Source organism: Typopeltis vanoorti, chromosome 7, assembly GCF_054136105.1.
Source record: "Typopeltis vanoorti isolate ZY-2024b chromosome 7, IOZ_Tvanoo_1.0, whole genome shotgun sequence".
NCBI lineage: Eukaryota > Metazoa > Arthropoda > Arachnida > Uropygi > Thelyphonidae > Typopeltis > Typopeltis vanoorti.
This window is the reverse complement of record NC_143555.1, coordinates 154827877-154850832: the sequence shown is the minus strand read 5'-3', so window position 1 is coordinate 154850832 and position 22956 is coordinate 154827877. Positions and strand designations below refer to the sequence as shown.

The window sequence follows — 22956 nt, the reverse complement described above, 5'->3', positions numbered from 1 at the left end:
CTTGACCTAGTAATAGCATATCTGAGAATTTGACTGCAATGAATATGACCATGTTGCCACCTATTGGTGAGAGTGATCATAGGGGCTTGACCTGGGAGGTGGCTAAATGTGTGAAATTTTCGATTAAGACAGGGTACACGTGGAATTACTGTGCTGGCAAGTATGACAAGCTTAAGAGATTGCTTGGTTCAGTGCCATGGCATGTAAAACTGCAAGGGCTGGATGTTGATAGTGAGTTGATAGTCAAGGAGCATTTGCTGGAGTTTATAGCTGACTGTATACCTAGAGTCCGAATAGTAAATCAAGTATGGGTTAAATGGATGAATAACACCATTAAACTTGAATTGCAAAAAAAAGAAACAACTGTGGAGGGAATTTAAGGAGAATGGTGACCTGCAGACACATGAATGGTATAAAGCACAGGCCAGAAGGGTAACAAGTGTGGTAAGAAAAGAAAAGCGGATTATGAAAGGAAATTAGCCATGCAAGCTAAAGAGAATCCCAAACAGTTCTTTCAATATGCTGCAAGTAAAAGAAAAACTGTACACGGCAGAATGATTTTAAGGAATGCCGATGGTAGGGAGGTCACTGAATCAGTCGATATAGTGGAATTACTGAGTGAGCAATTTGCAAGAGTATATCATCCAGGTGGTGGCAATGAAGGAATGAACCTTTAGTTTATAGGGGAATTGTGGTGAATGAAGTGGAGGTGAAAAGTGTATTACAGAACCTTAATGTGAATACATCTGTGGGATTGGATGGTATACCAACACGGGTCTTACGTGAAGGGGCTAAAGAATTGTCAGTGCCCTTGACCATATTCTTTAATCTGAGTCTCGGGTCTGGTTTAGTCCCGAAGGGGTGGAAAGAGGGGAAAATAGTTCCACCGCGTAAGGGAGGATCCAAGACTACTGTTGCAAATTACCAACCGATCAGCATATCAGGAGTCGTAGTCAAGGGAAAAATACAGGAATGGATTGATGAAAATGGGATACTGTATGGGGACAACATGGTTTTGCGAAGGGTAGATCATGCCTCAGTAAATTGTTCAGGTTTTATAACACAGTGACGGCTGAACTGGATAAGGGAAATGGGTTTACAGTGATACTGCTGAAACTGGCTAAGGCCTTTGACAAGTTACACATGAAATTCTAATCCGTAAACTGCAACATATGGGAATAGATATAAGATTGGTGAGATGGATAGGAGGGAGGGTGGTTGATGGAGAGATACCAAAGAGTAGTTTACTCAGGAGTAGAGTCCAAAAGACGGCTTGTGACCTGTGGTGTTCTGCAGGGTTCTGTTCTTGGACCACTGCTGTTTAATTTGTTCATTAATGATATAGGGAAGGATCTGAGAGTAATGGTTCATTTGTTTGCTGATGATGCAAAGTTGGGTAAGACAATAGTGAATGCAGAAGATGTCAAAATTTTGCATGATGATTTGGAGAGATTCGAGGTCTGGGCTAAGGAGAATGGATGTCAATTTAATGTGGCAAAATGTAAGGTTATGCATTTTGGGATGAAAAGATTAGCAGCAGTATATCACATTGGTGGAACTGTACTCCAGGAGATTGATGAGGCCAGTGACTTGGGAGTGTTGGTGGATAGGGAGTTGAAGTTTAGGGGGCACATCACAAAAGTGGCTAAATCAGTTCATCAAATCACTTGGATTGGATGCTGAAGAATACTTTGACGAGTAGAGGTAAGCAAGTTATTGTTCCTCTGTATCGAGCCTTGATAAGACCCGATCTCGACTACTGTGCCCAGATTTGGTCACCTAGGTTTCTTCTTGATGGGGAGGACGTTGAGAGGATCCAGAGGCGAGTGATCAAGATGATAGCAGGTCTATGGAATGAACCTTATGAAAATAGGTTGAAGATTTGTGGTTGCAGAAATTGGTTGATAGGCGGAAAAAGGGAGATATGATTGAGACATTCAAATTGCTGAAGGGTTTCTATAGGATTAATTCAGAGGATATATTTGAGACCAGGACTGATGGTGGGAGGACTAGGGGACATCCATGGAAGCTGGGCAAGAGTATGGTTAGTAAGGGTGCTAGAGCTGGGTTTTTTACATTTAGAGTGGTGAATGGTGGAATAAGCTACCAGAGTGTGTTGTGGGTGCTATGACGGTGAATGAGTTCAAGGCAAAGTATGATAGATACTGTGTGAATATCAAATAGTTGTGATGGACATGATGTTTAGGGCCTCCCTCGATGAGTCTAAGGACTCCTTGGAGTCGCCCGTAATAATAATAATAATAATTATTATTATTTTCACCACCAACCCTCCTTCTGCTCTCTAATCTTTCCAGATGTTTCACCAAGCACATCGATTGCACAGCTCAGAATTACTTTTGAATTATGTCTCCACCAATCTTGTGCACTTTCTAGTACATCTGAAATCCTCTCTAACACCCTCTCCCTAAAATGGTTCCTCACACTCTCTTCTTTGTCTTTCTATGTCTGGTATTCATTTCCTACTCTGTTGTTTAGATCTCTAACAAGGATGAACTGTTCCTTTTATTTTTTATGTCAGCTGCCTTGCATATCAACTGAAAAAATTCTTCCACTTCTTCCTGAGTAGAATCTTCTGTGGGACTATAAGCACAAGTCTCAATATCAAATTCCCCATGTTGATGTCTGCCCACATCACTAGTTGAAATTGCTTGCAGTTCATGAAGATTAGCTACTCCTTCCTTTTTCTGTTTATTATTTCCTGAATATGACATCTTATAGCTGTTATTTAGAAGAACCTCATCGGTTTTGTCTTTGTTATGGCAACACCAATTACAAGAATGCAGCACTTCTCTAATTCTAATGCTAGTTTCACTTCTCATCTGCTGAACCTTCTAAACTAGATTGAATTCTGCTGATGCTGAGTTTAAGCTTGTACCAGTTGCTCTCCTTTCACTGTTGGCACTGATCAATGTCCAAGTCAATGCATGATATAATTAAGTCAGCTAAATCTCAAATTGCTAGCCAGTCCACATTTGTTCAGTATTCAGGTACCTAGATACTTATCTATCTATCAATGGGATCTGCTGTGGAAAGGTGAGAATTGGGCATGAGTTATTCTCTCCTTGGTTTAAGCTAGAGCTCAAATCACGATAACAGACATTGTAATGACTATTACAATTTTCTGTCACCATGATCTGAGCTTTAACTCAAAAATTACGTTTTTCTATCTTGAATAGTAATGCCAACAAGTGTGCTCTCCATTTTTATCTGGATAGTCCTCAACTTATAGGTCAAGGTTCATGTTTTGCTTCCACATATCATGACGAAGTGTGCAACCATCAAAGACTTTTCCTGTAAGGAAATTTAGGACCTTGCCTTCAATAGTGATCTATGGTGTTTCTAAAGGATACCCAACCAAGTTGAATTCTCTGTTTAACTTTTCAATATAGCCTACCTCTACTGTAATATTTTTTTCTAAAGTAAACATAGGAGGTTATAATATTAGTGTCCTGGTTTTACATGTACAATGTTTTTTTTTTTTTTTTGTATGTTTTTCTTTGTTTATATTTAATCCTTTCTTTTTTATTTTCTACATTCTTTTACTTTCTGCAGTAGTCTGAAAACTCATTGCAGGAGGTCAAACATTCATACATTACATGCGGATTTCCAGGGGGCGAATGCTGGTCTTGAAATTCATGCTTGCTCTTGTTATCATTCAGGGAGTGAGAGGTGAGATAGAAATCTGATTATCGGAATAATGAATTACAGGTAACCCTCATATAATGCAGATGTTAGGTTCCATTATATATAATGCGTTATGCGAGACTCAGATCACATACAAAAAGTAGGGTTATGTTCCGATGTCGTTTTTTTTTAAATTCATGAATTTTAAAAAAATTAATGAATTTTCTTAACTTACATGAATTTTTAAAAAAAAATTCATGTAAGTTAAGAAAACATATAAACTATGACACAAATACATAGTATAAAAATTACATATTGTAATTAAGCTTCATTGTACGTAATGCATAAATGTTTTAGGAAAAATAAAAATAAGTGCATATTTTAATCCTTCATAGCACGAGGATTTGAGGATCGGTTAATAAACATTAGTTTTGTCATGTAATCAGCTGATGCATTACTACAAAACAGTAGAGTAATTTTGTCTTTGGAAACTTTGAATCCAGGAGCTGATCTTTCATTTTTTGAAATATAGGTGCGTTTTTGGCATTTTTTTCCAATATAACCCAGATTCATCAGCATTGAACACCTGGTCTGCATTATAAATGTTTATAAACTTTGAGAGTTTTTGTTTAATAAGATTTCCATCCAAAGGAGCTTTCTTTTGAGTGCATCTTCTTTCCAAATCATTAGAGATTTCTTCATTTTTCTCTTAGAAAATTGTGTACACGAGCAATGAGCCTTGCACTTACCGTTAACCCAGCAATAAACACTTTCTCAGATTTTATGCTCATTGTGTTTGATTGTTTGAATTGTTGATTCATTTAAATTCAAAGTCCTTAGAACAACTGGTTTTTCTCCATTTTTCAACCGATGCACGATTTTAATTTTATTTCTTCGAGAGAAATTTTCTTTTCAATATTAATTTTTTCCCTTTCAATGCAATTTGTGGCCATTACTATAAAAATTATTTTTTTACATAAAAAAGCATTACATATTAATTATGTATGTAACTCATCAGAAAATAAAGTGCTCAGCTTGAGATAACACACTTTTAATTTTTAATGTGCATTCCTGGCAGAAAACGAAGACAATTTTCAACAATAAATACTTTATATGGTATACAATTGACGTACATGCATGCTAAAAGGTGTTTCCCCCTAATATAAATTTGCTACTTATAACTAGCTGCGCGATATGGGCAGACACAAATTTAAAGAAGATAAAATTTGATTTTTAAATTTGATTTTTAAGTCACGCGGTGAAAAATATATGAAAAGATAGAGGGTTACTACAATTTCTAGACTGTGTTTTTGTCAAAACCGCGTTGTATAAGTACGTACCGCGTTGAACAAGGGTTACTACAATTTGTAGACCACGTTACATGAGGGTTACCTGTACTGACCATTTAAAACTATATATTTAGAAATTTATATACATTTAATCATACAAATACAATATTTTACAAATGATACATTTATTTTACTTTTACATTTATTCATACATTTATTTTACAAATGATATTCCGTATTTTTCAATTTAGCTACTTGAATACAAATTCTACCCTACGGTTCTTCTTTATGAACTAGTCAATAACATCGTCATAAAAAGTTGGTTGTAACTTAATTTTCCCAAGCAACACGCGCACTTGTAAAGGCTGCTGAAGCTCACTGGCTTCAGCAGAGACTTTTATCTACGTTGACTGCGTATGGCCTGTGGTTTAAGCAACAGAGTGAGATGACGTGAAATGGCTATGCACGCGCATGAAATTACAGTGCTGCTGTGAGGACCTGTAAGATCCTACAACCGAGCAAGCATTGGTCTTCGATACAGACTGCAAAGCTCAATTATTGCCGCGCAAGCTTAAGATGTCTTCTGTCTACAAAAATAAAAGCCTAAATGGAATGCTTATAAATGCATGCATTTATTAACAAATAAATAGTACTTCTTTCTCAATTAATGAGCTTGTGCAGCAAGCATGGAGAATTCGCCACTGCTGATTTCTTCTTCTGCTGGTTTGCATAACCAGCAATACCATCAGCAAATCATACGTAATTTAGCTCTTTTTCATCTACTATACTTCCTCTGGTTTTCCATTTTAGATTTTTAAATATTTCTTCTAGGGCTGTCATGAACATTTTATGTAAATTGTATCTATCTCCTTGTCTAACCACACCCCCCCTCTTTTTTTTATTATTATTATTAGGAATTTCATATTTTTTTTGATTTTACAGATGCAGTTGAATTTATATATTAGTACTACTTCCAAACCTCAATATATGTAGCCTGAAGACTCATCACAGGAGGTCAAATATTCACATACCACAATAACTATCATACCTTGCCTTGAAGACATTTAGTATTTGAGCACTCATCACCCATTCCAGAAATGCATTCCATTCATTAACCACTTGCTATGCAAAAATCTCCTTTTCAACTTCCTTATTCACATAACCTTTGTACAGTTTCCAGGGATGACCTCTTGTTCTTACATCACCCACTGTCCTATGCAATAAATCTCCTGTATCTATCTGATAGACCCCTCTTACCAACTTACATTCTCAATCATATCACCTCTCCTGTTCCTGTCCACCAAGCTCCGAAGACTACATTCCTTTAATCTATTCTCATACACAACACTTCCGAGTCCTAAGACAGTTTTAGCTATTTGTTCTTCCTGCATCTTTTCGAATGTTTCCTTATCATCAAAATAACCAAGTGACAAGATCTACATGCAGAATCAAAAAATGCCTAATTAGTGCCTTATTCAGTTGAACTATCACCTCCTTATCAACGCATTTCAGCATTCTTCACATTATCATCATCATCATCAGACCTCCAGAGAATCAAGGATTCATCCAGGGAGGCCATATATCACCCACACCAGCTGTCACATCTTTTTAACTCATTCACACCCCACCACATGTACAACAGACAAACCGTTCCACTCAATCACAGTTCTGTGAGAGAAAAAGCTAACTCTTATTCCTTTCTTAACTGCACACCTTCCATATCATGAAAAATTTTATCAACCGATATCCTATAACACCTTCTCAACACAACTCTATCATATCACACCTCTTTCTTCTGTCTACCAGTGTCTGCAATCCCATACTCTCAATGTCCTCGTAATCTACATTCCATAATCCCGATATAATCTTTGTAACTCTTCTTTGCAGCCTTTCCACAGCCAGTTTCTTTATCCCGTTGAAACTCAGAAGATCAAATCTGTGCACAGTAGTCAATACAAATTTTGATACAAATCAAAGCCTTGTAAAGAGGCAAAATGTAAAGAGGCATAACTTCCATATCTTTACATATCAATGTTTCTTTCAATATCACAATAGCCATCTTAGTTATATTTGCAATTTATGTTACGTGATCTTTGAACTTCAACTTTCTATCAACCATAACTAAAAGATCTCTAGCCTCATCAGTTACTCCATGCATAATCCTATCTATATGCCATTGGACATCTTCATGCTAAGGTGTATAAACTTTACAATTACTAACATTGAATTGGAGATCATTACTGTTTTCCCACACTTCCAGTCTATTCAAATCACCATGTAAATGCTGTATATTAATAGCATCTCTGCCTATCTTTGCATCGTCGGCAAACAACTGAAGATCTTCTGTCAGGTCCAATATCATTATTATATAGATTAAACAATGGTCCAATGACATATCCCAGGGCCACACTATTAGTCACCTTAAATCTGGCAGATTCACACCCCTATATACTATTTTCTGATACCTATCCATTAGCCACCCAGTTATTCAAGCCAATAGTTTGCAGCATAATGCAAGTTATAAAACTTATAAAAATTATTTTGGGTTGCCTTTATACTCTGACTTAGTTTTTTTTTTTTTTTTTTGTACAATATTTGTAACTTTTCTGGCCTGGGCTTTATATACAGTAATCCCTCGATTAATGCGTCATTTTTTTTTCGATACCCAAATTCGATTAGTGCGCCTCTAAAATTCGATTAGTGCGCCTATATACATCTTAAAAATAAATGTTACAGATTTTAAAAATTTAATATCTATACATTTTTATGGCTAACTATTTTAAAAAATCACTCACCAGAATGAAATAATTTAGTTACCGATTTAAAACATTTTACAAAGTTATTTTTAATGGCATACTACATTACTTCCATGTACACTATGTTCCAAATTTTTGCAGCCAAATTTATGTTGTCTGCTACAGTATGCCCACAGATTCCAGACCCTTTGACACTTCTGCGCATGTCACAAAAAGGAGAATCCATTCCGATAATAGGTTAATCAATCCGTCTTCTGGGATGAGTTGTTTATTATTACACATCAGAAAATTAACTTCTCTTTTATGATCATTTTAGTTTTTAAAGTGGTTAACTATTTTGCTTGTATAACAGTTGGGAAATTTTATCTATAAAGCACGTGATTTAGCGTGTTGGCGACCAATTCATACATCCTTCATTTCTTTCTCTCCTTCAGTGATAATGTCCAAGAGTTAATTAAATCTCAGTCTGAAGAATTGAGTGATTATGACCTACCAAATTTAGATGCACAGTGAGAAGATCCTGAAGAATATGAAGAACATTTAACCACTGATAGTCAGCCAAAAGAGATTTCACAGAAACAATTTGAAAATATTTTTTGTCCAATCGAAGAGAAGTGTGTGAGTTTCATCCTAGAATTTCCTTATATTAACAGTAACTATTGCAGAGAATTAGCTAAAGTGTATATTTAAAAATTTGTTTGTGAAGAGGTATTACTGCAATTTTTGTTGTATTTGGAACTTAAGGAACTGTGAGAAGACTGTATTATAGAGACAACAGATTTACCATTGTATGAGTTGAATGATTGAATTTACCTGAGGAGTTAAAATGTTTCTGATATCTTAATTACTGATTTAAACTTAAGTGTAAAATTTGTGATTTTAAAATTAAATGTTTGTTTTTGTTTATCTAAAGTTGTATTTTGCCTGAATCTCTTTTACTACACCATTCATAAAATATTCGAACCAAAGCAGGTAAATTAAATAAGTCAAATATACTCGGCCAGTATATATTTTAAGGAGAAATAGTTGAAGGTTGATTTTTCTTCAATTCTTGAACTAATTCAGATATAGAGTGGCGCAGTCTTTAAATATAAATTTTCTCTATATTTGAATTAGAAATCAACTAGCAACTATTTTTTTGGTTAAGAACATCGTAATGACTAACATGTCGGATCCAAGGTACAGATTAAGAAGAAGTAGGATCCAACACCGTGCCACCTCCCATTTTTTTTTCCTTGGAGATTCTGCTCGCACAGATCTACGGAAGATATCCTCCAAAGCGACTACATTTGAAGGCCTTGACGATTAGACAAGGCGGGAACAAGTTTTAAGAATTCAAGGACAGAAATGGTAATGTAGACTTTTGAAATACCAATTCCAGTTGTAAGAAGAGAGTGAATTTCCTGTGTGAACGTTTAAATTGGACTGAACTTAAAGAACTGTAAGAGTAGCCTACAACTAGATACGTGTCCGAGACAGTGTTAAGAATTGTTTGCCCAAGAGGCCGAATAGATATAAGATTATGTTAAACTAAAAGTGTAATTGTGCTGATGTGTTCACTGATAGCCACGTGTATCCGAATGGCTTAATGATAATCTATGAATTTTACTTTATGATTGTATTTAAGGTTATTAAGATTTAGTATGTGTGATAAGTACAAGTTAATTAGAGCTTTTGATCTGAGTTGAGTGCAACCATATTATCCTGTTTTGAAATGTATTATAGTGTATCACCTTAAAGCTCATTAAATTGTTTCATTCATGTACTTGCCTGATCTGCCTATGTTATATGAATTCAAAACTACCGCTCATAAAAATAACAATGAACCAAGTGGGATAAACCCATGAATACTAATGCAATAAGTAAACCGCGACTGTAAGAAAGAAAAGGGCAAGTGGGGGGGGATAAATTCATGCTTGATCAAATAATCATTAACTCTCTAAAGGGGTCACCCTGAACAAGAATCCTTTCTCCCTAGGTATTAGCTGGCACAGCATAAATATAAATGTGTTAATACTTATAGGGTGAACTTCTTCAGATTGTTTGTTTAGGACATAGAGAGGCCAATAGGACTGCAAAGCACTGAAGGAGAGAATATTTGATTGTAGAGTTTAAATTATAAGGGATAATTATGTATAAGTAAGGTACAGTGTTAGACGAGCTTTGAATTTAAGAAAGATAGAATACTTGATTAGTTAAGAAAGGGTAGATAAAAGGTAAACAACTAATTAAGTAAAGAAATAGCAAACAAGATAAGAAAAGGGCAATAACATAAATGACGGAGTCAAGGGGATAGTTAAAATAAAAACAAGAAAACGTCATAACAGTACTGTTATTTTCAGTATGAAATATCTGTACTTTCATTTCATTCAAGTTAATTACTATGGTTATTGTGTAATTTATTATCTTCTCACTCTTATTCTCAAGCTATTCCCTCCCACATCACCTTCTTCTTATGGATCTCTTGGTTAAGAAAAATGCACATTCATTTCACTCCCATGCTATTTGTTCTCTAGGGACACATTCATATACTGCATTATTTAATGCATCTTTTCAAAGCTCCCTGTTCAGTAACTGGTACCATGGCAAATAATATTCTCCAGTGTCTTTCATAATTTCTAGATTTGTAGTTCAGCATGTAACCTGCTAATTAGAACATCCATTTTGTTGGCTATCTCCCAGGTCAGTATGGCATGATCACTGTCACCAATTGGTGGCAAAATAGTCACATCCTTAACTGGCAAACTTTCTGATGCTATGATCAAATCTAACACCCATTGTCCTTGAGTTGCTTCTTTCACATGCTACTTGAGAAAGTTTTCTCTGCTACCCAGTCAATATTCGGATAATTTAAATTACCCTTAATGATTATTCATTTAGTATCCATCAGGATAATTTGGTGATGTATTTCTTCACCCCCCCCAGCAAATGAACTCCCAAGTCTGTATCAACACTCTACCACATATTTCATCCTGTTAGCCACTACTTCACACTATATAGCCTCAAACTGACTGCAATATGGGACGTTATTACCATTATTGCTTTCATGAGTTTCTACCCTAACCGGACTCAAGTCATCTAATAACATTAGATGACTTGAGGGATGATGATGATGATGGATACTAAATGTTAATCCTAAAAATACTATATACTCTTTACATCTAATTCCGATTATTAAATCCAAATCTGAGAGCCAGATTTCACTTATGCCAATTTTAGGTCACAATGTATTCACTGAAGCATTTGGGTTTCCCACAGAGTCTCTGGGACTTCATGGAGATAAGTATAATAATAATAAACCAAGAGTGCTCCTTTCATATGTATATAGACATAACAAGTTACCTCCTTGCTTTTTTTCTTATACTTAAATCTACAATCTGCTTGGCCAATTGGGCAACTTTCTCTTTTTCCCTCCCCACACAATCAAAATACCCAAATCCAATGCACAGTCCATCTCTTCAGCAGACTCTGTTGAAGAGATGAACATCATGCTTGCTAGTATTCGTATCACTATTATGAGTTTTTAATGGAACTTTCGACATAGTACAGCTGAGCTACATGCCGGCGTCTCCAGTACGTGGCTCAGCTCTGTAAATAAGATTAATGTTCATGATACAGTTTAATGGAATAATTACAGCACAAAGACAAATAATTAAATAGAAAGTTTAATCTAATAGCTATATTAAAAGATGTTTATAAGAATGCAGCTGCAGCAGTTAGAACAGGTGATGATTTGGGGGAATGGTTTAAAACAAGCAGAGGTACTAGACAGGGGGACCCAATATCACCAAGCATTTTCATTGCACATTTAGAAAGAGCAATGGATAAAATGAAGGAAGATGCAAAAGGAATATCAGTGTATGGGATGAGAATTAACAATCTGAGATTTGCAGATGACATTGTCATTATTGAAGAAGACAGAAGAGAACAACAAAAAACATTGAAACTGTTAATGAGGAAGGGAAGAGATTTGGACTTGTTATGAACTTGGAAAAAACGAAGACAATGGTATTTGGTGAGAAGAATATGAAGCAAAAGATTCAAGTAGATGGAATTGATATAGAAAATGTAGAACAATTTACATATTTGGGAAGTAAAATGACATATGATTAGGACTGTAAAAAAAAAAAAATAAAGATCAGGATTGCAAAGGGAAGAACAAATCTGAAGGCCGTGGATAACATCTGTAAAAGTATAAAGTGATCAGCCTGCAAACAAAACTAAGAGTACTGAAAACATACATCTTTAGCAGTGTACTGAATGGATCTGAAACATGGGTAATAAATAAGGAATCAAGAAAAAGAATTTTGACATTTGAAAGAACTTCTTACAGGAAGATTCTAAGAATAGGATGGGTACAGAAAGTCACAAATGAAGAGCTCTATCGGAGGATACAACCAAAGGAGAATCTAATGCAGGATTATAAAATGGAAACTGCAATTATTTGGACACATCTGCAGAATGAGTGAGGACCGGAAGATAAAGACATTCATGTTTGGTATTATGGATGGTGTAAACAGAAGAGGTAGACCATACAGAGAATGGATAGACGACATAAAGGACTGGTGTGGAATGGGTATACAGAAACTGCAACACTTTGCACTGGACAAAGAAAGGTGGAAGAAGATAGTGAAGGAGACATCGGACACCAACGGGCAGTGAGCCCATGGTTCGTGATGATGATGATGATGATGAAGTTTAATCATTTTAATATTCTGTCTGTCACAGAGAAATCTTCAAGAATTCAATGTTAAAACTGTAATAACACACACAAAAACACACATGATCTGCTAAACTTGACTGACTGTAGTTGTAGCTGCAGATGTAATTTTTTGTGTTCTTCTAGAATGATGTTAGTAGATATCCCAATTTGGCCATAATATAAGTTGTAAGAACAAGGAACCTTGTACACACCTGGAATAGAGAGGGGAGGACATGGATCCTTAGGATAGCAGAGAATTATATTTTTATCTTTAGAATTATCTTTAAAGTTCTGGCTATTTTTTCTGAAGTGTCTTGGATAAAGGGAATAGTAATGGCATTACTGTAGTCTTTATGTTGAGAGGGATGTGAGGTGGTGGAGTTGAAAGATAATTTGTAGATCCAGTCCCACTGTAAGGGAAGTTTGGGTGGAATAGAGGCTGGAGGCTCTGTTGACAAGGGTTTTGATGACACCATATTGTTGAGAAAGGGAATGATAAGAAAGTTTATGTGCACTACCTGTGTGGATGGGTTTTCTGTAACTCTAAAAAATCTCAGATGTCTGAGATTTTTTAGAGTATCTAAAAAAGGCAAGCTGTTCTTATTTTCTTTTTCAATTCTGGGATGCTGACTGCTGAAGTGGAGAAGGAAAGAGTCTAATGTGTCCGAGTCATGTTGCCAAACAGAGAATACATCATCAATATATTTTAACCAAATAGGTTTGCGACTAGCAGTATCAAGAGCATGTTTTTCAAAATGCTTCATGTTTCTACAGGGTGCCCTTCCAAGAGAAGTAACGAGTCTGGATAGCAAAATTAAAAAAGATCAATAATGTCAGGAGGGAAAGCATTTTTCAGTAAATTTGGAGTATTAGAAAGGGGAATATTTGTGAATAAGAAGGAAACATCAAACTCACAATGAGATCATTATTATTGAAAACTAAATTATGGATTAAGAATTTGATATGTGTGGAATTTTTTATATAAGAAAAAGTGTGGCCAGCAAGTGGAATTAAAGATTTAGCTAACCACTACTTCTTCATCCCATAGTAGATGCTATTGACTCTCACTCCTTTAAATTAGTGAGTCAGTAGAATCTTCTATGGTATTTTTTTTTTTATATCATTCCCACCCATGTTATTAATAAACCTATAGTACACATTATTATTATTATTACGGGCAACTCCAAGGAGTCGATAGACTCATTGAGGGAGGCCCTAACATCATGTCAAGAACAACTATTCGACATTCACACAGTATCTATCATACCTCACCTTGAACTCATTCACAGTCATTGCACCCACAACAGACTCTGGCAGCTTATTCCACTCATTCAAGTAAGAAACCTAGCTCTCTAACACCCTTGCCCAGCTTCCATGTATGGCCCCTAGTCCTCTCACCACTAGTCATATTCCCAAAAATTCTTTTGAATTAATCTTATAGAAACCCTTCAGTAATTTGAATGTCTCAATCATATCACCCCTTTTCTGCCTATCAACCAATTTCTACAACCCACAAATCTTCAACCTGTTCTCATAAGGTTCATTCCATAGACCTGCGATCATCTTGGTCACTAGGCTCTGGATCCTCTCCACCTCCTCCCCATCAAGAAGAAACCTTGGCACCCATATCTGGGCACAGTAGTCAAGATGGGGTCTAATCAAGGCTCGATACAGAGGAACAATAACCTGTTTGTCTCTGCTTGTTAAAATATTTTTCAGCAACCAAGTGATTTGATGAGCTGATTTAGCCACTTTTGCGATGTGCCCCCTAAACTTCAACTCCCTATCTACCAACACTCCCAAATCCCTGGCCTCGTAAATCTCCTGGAGTATCACAATTTGTGATATACTGCTGCTAATCTTTTCACCTCAAAATGCATAACCTTACACTTTGCCACATTAAATTGACATCGATTCTCCTTAGCTCAGTCCTCCAAACTATCCAAATCATCCTGCAAAATTTTGACATCCTGTGCACTCACTATTGCTCTACCCAACTTTGCATCATCAGCAAACAAATGAACACTTCCTCTCAGATCCTTTCCTATATCGTTAATGAACAAATTGAACAGTAGTGGTCCAAGAACAGAACCCTGCAGCACACCACTAGTCACAGGCCATCTTTTGGACTCTACTCCTGAATAAACCACTCTCTGATATCTCTCCATCAACCACCCTTCTATTCATCATACCAACCCTATATCCATCCACATATGCTGCAGTTTACTGATTAGAATTTCATGTGGTATCCTGTCAAAGGTCTTAGCAAGGTCCAGTAGGATCACTGTAAATCCATTACTCTTATCCAGTTCAGCCATCACTGTGTTATAAAACATGAGCAAGTTACTGAGGCATGATCTACCCTTCACAAAACTATGCTTTCCCCCATACAGTATTCCATTTTCATCTATCCAATCCTGTATTTTTCTCTTGACTATTTTCTTCAAGACCTTCAGAAGGATTCCTGATATGCTGATCGGTCGGTAATTTACAACAATAGTCTTGGAACCTCTTTTATGCAGTGGAACTATTTTCACCTCTTTTCATCCCCTCGGGATTAACCTAGACCTGAGACTCAAATCAAACAAAATATTCAAGGGCACCGACAATTCTTTAGCCGTTTCACGTATGACACGAGCTGGTATACCATCCAATCTCACAGATGTATTGACATTGTCATCTCCACTTCATTCACCACAATTCCCGTATAAACTATTGGTTCATTCATTCGTGCAATGTCACCACTTGGATGATATACTCTTGCAAAGTGCTCGCTCAGTAATTCAACTATATCAACTGATTCGGTTACCTCTCTACCATCGGCATTCTTTAATATTCCACAATTTAATAGTCCACTTTTGCTTTTCTTACCACACTTGTTACCCTTCTGGCCTGTGCTTTATACCGTTCATGTGCCTGCCGGTCACTTAAATTCCTTACACAGTTGTTTCTTTTTTTGCAGCTCAATATTAATGGTGTTATTCATCCATTTAACCCCTACTTGATTTATTATTCAGACTCTAGGTATACAATCAGCCATTGCCTCCTGCAAACACTTCTTAACTGCCTCCCATGCACTATCAACATCCAGCCCTTGCAGTTTTACATGCCATGACACTGAACCAATCAAACTCGTAAGCTTGTCATACTTATGTACCACGGATGGGCTAAAGATTTTTTCTTCCATTCCAAAAGAGGTGGATAGATACAGACCAAAGGGAAAGAGAGAGAGAGAGAGAGAAGAAAACTAATGTCAAGATGGAAATACTAGTGAAGCCAGAACAGGCAAATGCCTAATCCTTGAAAAGAAGATATATATACACACACACATATATATATATATATATATTTTTTTTTTGTAGTTTTTAAACTTATTTTTTACATAGTCTGGAAACCCTGCTCTAGAGACCAAACATGGAACTTTAAGCCACTTCAGGCCTCCAGTAAGCAGGGCAGTGGCCTCACACCAGGCAATGAAATTCATCTCCTGTCTAAAGACAATCGCAAACATCTATGACTACATCAGGATTAGAACCCATGACCTGTTGATTGGCGAGCAGGTACACTAACCACTCGGCCAACCAAACTGGCAATGGAGGTGATATGGGTAACCTTTTTTTTAATGTTTTTTTCTGAGATTTAGGATCATAATCTAGCAGTTTGGAGGTTTTTATAGAATTTTTTCTGTTTTACATTTTTTTCCCTTCTTCGCGTGCATATATTCCTATGATTGTAATAAATTTCTTGTTTAAGTCTAGCCGTTATTATTCTTTCAGAGACCTAGTTATATGATTCAATTCCGTCTTTCCATTTATTACTGATCATGATGGCTATACCTGCAGCTACTTGTTTTTCATTGGTACTCCACTGCATGTTAAACTGCAGTCATGAAGTTCTGTAGTGCCTTTTGATTTTTGCTTTGTTTCTGAAATTACTGCTATTTCTATTTTCATTTCTGTTAGAGCTTTTTATATTTCTTTGATCTTGTGATTGATGCTTCTTATGTTTACTGTTCCAATCAGTATCCAGTTCATAGTCCTTTTTTCCAATTCCGTTTCATTATCCATTTGGGCTGTTCAATTTTTATTCCCTTGAAATTTGCGAGTATAAGAATTTGTCAGCTTGGGGAGAATGAGATAAAAGACAAGTGGAAGCTGCAGAAATGAAGTTTCTAAGACCACTCACAGGATATAAAAGAACAGACAAGATAAGAAATAAGAAAACAATTATCTATAATTAACATAACAGAAAATATCACAAACTATAGAAAGAACTGGAAAAACATTGTAGAAAGAATGAATGAGGACAGATGGCCAAATATTGCCTGGAAACATAAACTAAAGGGATACTGATCAAGAGGAAGACCCAGGAGAAGATTTTTTAAACCCTTGAAAATGTTGCAGGCAAACAATTGCCTACTATGAGAAGCCAAGAAGAAGATCTAGCAGTTTATAAGTGGTGCAGTCTGTGAGCAGAATATTCATTTTTTGAATATAATCACTGGAACTGAGGACAACAGTAGCATCACCTTTGTCAACTCCAGTAATAATTATGTTGCCATCTTTGCAGAGTTTACATAGTGCATGGAGCTGAATATTGGAGAGATTTCTTTTTGGCAGCAACATTTGTGATAAGATGTTAGCTACATAGTGCCAACAGCATCAGGCTCTACATAGCTAACATCTTAGCTACATAGAGCCTGATACTGTTGGCCACATTAAGAGATAAGGTGTGCAAGTAAGTTGCATTAATTTCTGCCCAAAATATTTCCAATAATAAAAATAATTATGATTATTATTCTTTAATCCTGTGAATATGTGTGTCTAATAATCTGCATCACTATTGCATCTGCATATCCTAGCTGAACTTCAAGCATCCTCAGCAGCAATACTTAGCAAGATTCCCAGATCTCTCACCTCCTCCATCTCTTGAATCAAAGTTCCTTCAACATGAAAATCTTTGCTCTATTTTCTCTGGCAAAATTCATGATATCCCCATTCTTCAGTCCAAAGCCCCAACCCATATAAATCCTCTTGTAACAACATAACATCAGAACTTTTTGACATTGCTCTTCCTAAATTTAGAATCATAAGCATTCTACACTTTTTTAATTCTACTGATTGTTTTAGGACTTTTAAAATAGCTAACATTAAGACTGAATAAAAGTGCTTTCAATCAATAAAGGATAGACTTCAGGGTTTTTGATATTCATTTGTCAGTTCACTAATATGCTTATTACATATGATCAACTATAGTTTTTTTTCCATTATTATTACATAACATCTCCAGGGAGTCCAAAGACTCATCGAGGGAGGATTGAATTGAATTCTTGTTCAGGAGGTTGGCAAAACATTTGATTTGTTTTATATTCTAATGTTATAATTTTTATAAAAAATTTATATATTACTGAAAAGTGGTGGAGTAGTAATTTTTAACATCTTCTCTGACTCTTTATAAAAATAGAAGAATAGCATTATTTAGGATTTATGTAGCAGTAATGACTTAAATTGAAATTAATTAAAAAAAAGAGAGAGACTTAAAAATATAACACATAAGAAGTACATACAGTCCTTTTATTGCCAGAGAGCATTTCTGGAGCAATCCATCCTTCTGTGCCAGCAGCTCCAGAACGACGAGAGAAGGATAACCGTCCCTGAGCCAATTTTTTACAGAGTCCAAAATCTGATATCATAGCTTTCACTTCTCCTTTAGCATTAGGCATGGATATAAGTACATTGTGAGGTTTAATGTCTCGGTGAACTGCAAGACATTATTATAACAATGGAGGCAATCAAAACGGAATATATATATATATTACAAGTTACTTCACAATAAGAAAAAGTGCACGCATGCACAGACAGACAGACAGACAGACAGACAGACAGAGAGAGAGAGAGAGAGAGAGAGGTTGAATTATTTATGGCTACCATGCAATGTAGCTATATTATCACATGATACTTGCCTGGAGTTTGAGAACTTGCGGTGGGAGAGCACTCCACCCTACACAATCACTATCCACCCACTATGTAGTAGTTATGACTATTAACTGCATGTGTTCTCTGTCCAGTCTGGCTGATAAGATTTTTTTTTTTTTTTTGAGTGTGGGGGGGGGGGAACCTACTGCCTCTATATGAATCCTGCTAACTCACCTTTAACCAAAAATGTCCATATAGTAATTCCTCCTGTCTTGATGAAAATGAAACTGAGGTCTTTTCCATTTGAGTGGCACATGTCATTTTTCTTCCAAGTGCACTACTAAGGTACTCAATTATGATTGTTTATATGATATTTCCTGAATTCAGATATAGTGTGTATTGCTTACAGAAATAATGACATATAAATAATGTAACATCTGCATCTAGTCTTACAGGCATTATGATCGCCCGAGACAGAAATAAAACAAAAATTTATTAATAAAACGTCTGTGCGGTTAGCCTAGTGGCTTTGCACTTCGCAACCATATGCCTGGGGAAGGAGTGTTCTAGGTTCGATTCCTGTCAACGACGTGAGGAGCTCAAGGATCTTCCTCAGCCATAGACAAGTTAGCCGGTCTTGGGCGTGGACAATGGGGTTTTTTTCTGCCAGTTTATCTGGTGTTTTTCATCCCGCAAGCAGGCAAACCAGTCTGAGGACACACACGGATTACAGCCAGGAATACTGACCCAGCCATAGGCCTGATTCGTCAGCCTATGCCGGTTCCCGGATAAAATTTAGGGGACTACATTGTACCGTGAACTCCTGTATAAAGGGGGAACGCTGTATCATCACACAGAATTTATTTATTTATTAATAAAACTTCAACTGACAATACAATCATGGCTTTCTTTACTCCAGATAACACTGCTGGTTCATCACCTCACATAAATTACTTGAGTTACTTGCAAGCCATCACAAAGATTGCCTTCTTTTCCAGCTCCTGCATATATTACACTAGTACACATTCAACGAAGAGTGTAGAGGGGACAAGTAAGGAGGAAGAGAAGGTTAAAAGAAAAGTAAAGGTAACAATATATTCATCATGAAGGTTATTTTCTTGATCATAAATTAGTAAATAATAATATTTGGTTTACCGATCAAGTGTTGATCAATTTTATTAACTGACCCAACTAGTTTCGCCACACTTATCTGTTGGCATCTTCAACGTGTTTCACTCACGTTCGATACTATTTTATTTGTAATTATTCTAGTCAGTTTTTTATTCTTTTCAGTTTTGCAGTTACGCATAATTGTGAGATTGTTTAAACCTATATGTAAGTGCCCTGAAGATGCCAACAGATAAGTGTGGCGAAACTAGTTGGTTCAGTTAATAAAATTGATCAACACTTGATCGGTAAACCAAATATTTAGTAACAATATATTATAAATTTCTTGATAATTAGTTAACTGTTATAATTGTTAGAGGTGTTGTTCTCAAATTATGGAATAACAAAAGTAAATTCTACATATGAAGGAGTGTTCATAATTATTATTTTTCAGGAAATAACAACTATACTAAAATATTAATTATAAAAACTTTAATTAATACTTTCCTATATTTTGGCAATATTCCATTTGGCAAATGGAATATTGCCATCATCAGGGATCACAAAAAACAATGATATGTGCACACAGGACAAATGAGGCTGAAGAAAGGAACCAAAACCAGGCCTTGAGTCCTAAAACAGCAACCTAGTGGGCTAAATTGGATAGTCTTGGCTGTTGGGTTGAAGATCTTAGAATGAATACCACCAAAATTTGGGATAGTCTCATGCACCCAAATTTGTTGAAGTTTGCAAAGTTTTTCAGGGCTGAGACAGATTCGAGGAATAGCCTTTCATATTTGTATTTGCTGCAGTCTAACAGAGTGGCCTTCTTCAAGCATATCCTGTGGTGGGTGTCCAAAGCATCGTCAGCCAGTCCTGAGTGGCTGTATTGGTGGAACTGGATGTAGTCCTTGTGTTCAGAAATTTTGATACTGGCTGTCCTGCTTCTCTGGCAGTAGCAGGTCAACTTGCAACTGCAAAGGACCTAGTAGACATCTGGTAGGTTTAGGGAATGCAGATGGTCTTTGGTGGAATTATGAGTAAAAATGTATAAACATATCTACCAAAAAGAGTGTTCAAACAATAATATACTACTATGGGCAGGCAAAAAAAATTGAAAAGAAAGAAGAAAAGATAGATGAGGGAAAAGGTACAGGGAAAAAAAAAAAAATCTGTGCTACAAGTGTGAACTGGAACTGTGAAGGGATGATGACTAGGGATCCCAGACGTCCCGTAAAATACAGGATCGTCCTGTTTTTTGGCTAATGAGTCCCATTGTCCCGAGAAAACTCTTCGGGACAGCTTTTTGTCCTGTATTTTAGAGTTCAAGACTGAATAACAAAATCGATGAGGTGAGAAAAGCATTACTGTATTAACAATCTATTTTGTACCTATAATAGTAAGTAAAAAACCATTTGAAGGCAACTTAAAGCGGCTTAATGAAAATATGCAGCCCAACAATTGGATTTACTATTTGTTTACTCATACTTAGTAAAGTGTGTGCATAGTAAACCTTACCATGCACACACTTGGAAAGTTAGAATCATTTTGTAAGACTGGCATATGTGATGGATGTGCATACTACACTTTTACCCTCAGTCATAAGTGTCCCGTATTTTTTTCCAATGTATCTGGGATCCCTAATGATGACTAGCTGTTATGTGTCTTAAATGACTAGAGAGGAGTGAGCCACTGTCAATTCTGATAAACAGTGAGCATGGAAAGATCCTCAGAAAATGTATAAAGCAGAAGCCAGATGTTGGAGTAAAGTGAAATAATGAAATATAAGCATTAATCAACCTGTCTGCATGGTTAGCCTAGTGGCTATGCACTTTGCAACCATATGCCTGGGGAAGGAGTGTCCTAGGTTCGATTCCCATCGATGACGTGAGGAGCTTAAGGATCTTTCTCAGCCATAGCCAAGTTAGCCAGTCTTGGGCCCGTGTGCACACAGGCTACAGTCATAGGATATAGTACTTAATCCCTCATTAGGAGGGCTCAACCAGTCTTAAAGGGGTTGAGGAATGGGGAAACCCCACACGAATATATAAATAAATAAGTTAATCAACCTAATTGCACTTTTCTGTACATTCAAGAAATTTTAGTAAGTTCTTCATTAACCTCAAATGTAACAAAAGTATTAAAGGGTTGGACAGATTTCATTTTTACAATAGTTGTATAGTGGTTAACAAATAACTGGAGCAAAAGAGAAATTTAATTTCTTGGATGCTGAAAAGCAATATAGAAGTTAGATATTATGAAAATATGTTCTAGAGGCTACTGAAAAAAATAATAAAAGCTTAGAAATGGAAATGAGAGAGAGTACTGGTAGTCAAAACAACTGAAATATGGAAAAACAGGTAGAAATGTATAAGAAATTTAAAGTAATAATATTGCATAATTCAGAAGAGCTGATCTCAGATCATCATTCTCTATGTGCTAGTCTCAATGGCCTGTTACAGCCAAGGAGTAACTGGCTCCTTAGAAACCTAATTATTGCTCTGACAGGGTGAGTAATCCATTCTATATAATATGCCATATCTGTCAATTGTTAACTTTTCTTCAGATGAAAAGCTCTCAAAAAAAGCTTCTCATGTCCAAGCTAGAATTTGAACCTAGGTCTTACAACCAAAGGGAATTGTTGATATTGACTGAGCAATAGAACTTTTGAAGGATTGGTCAGAAAGATGAATTTCAGGTGACTGGAAGAGCTCTCATTGCATTTTTTTTATAAAAAGGTAAATAAAATTGCATGTGAGAATTACAGAGGAATCTACCGAGTTTCATGATGTAATCATGCAGAGGTTTGTTAAAGTAGATCGTGTTTTACTAACTTGCTTATGTATTGGAAGGTATTGGACAAGGGAGATGCATATACAGTGGTATTCTTAATTTTGCAAAGGTTTTTGATAGAGTGCCATACCACAAGTTCATAACTAAACTGAACCAGATGGGACTGCATAATAGATTGAGTTAGACAGGCAACTGGCTCCCAGATACGTGTCAGCAAGTTGTGTAACTTTGGGAATCCAGTATCATGGAATGGGAACGTCACTAGTGGAGTGCCACAGAGATCTGTTTTAGGAGCATTGTTATTTAATTTGTATGTTAATAATATTGGGATAGGCTTAACTGGTGATATACAATGTTTGCAGATGATACAAAACTGGGTAGAGTGATGAGGAATCGAGCAGATGCTGTGGCTTTACAGGAGGATTTGAATATATCGTATCAGTGGGCAACAGTATAGAACTGTCAATTCAATGTTGACAAGTGATATACAATGTTTGCAAAATATACACTTGGTAGGAAAATTTTGGGGGAAGTTGAGGAGATAAGAGACCTTGGAATGGTGGTGGAGGACAAGGATCTGAAGTTCAGAGGACACACTGAAGAAGTTGTGAAGACATCATATCAGATTATGGCAATGATGTGGAGGACATTAACTTGTAGAAATAAAGAGGTTCCAGTTCTATTATATAAGGTTTTGATCAGGTCTCATATGGATTACTGTGCACCGATTTGGTCCCTTGGTTTTCAAG

General features: G+C 36.2%; 1 protein-coding gene across 3 annotated transcripts in view; it reads right to left on the bottom strand.

Moving 5' to 3' along the window:
• Window positions 1-22956, bottom strand: part of LOC150105228 (serine/threonine-protein kinase/endoribonuclease IRE1-like) — a 543187-nt gene that overhangs the window by 133079 nt on the left and 387152 nt on the right. For all 3 annotated transcript variants that reach the window (XM_090396205.1, XM_090396206.1, XM_090396207.1), the window contains one exon: window positions 17959-18152. In XM_090396205.1, coding sequence (XP_090252331.1) covers window positions 17959-18152 — 194 coding nt within the window. The remainder of the gene's footprint in view (window positions 1-17958; window positions 18153-22956) is intronic.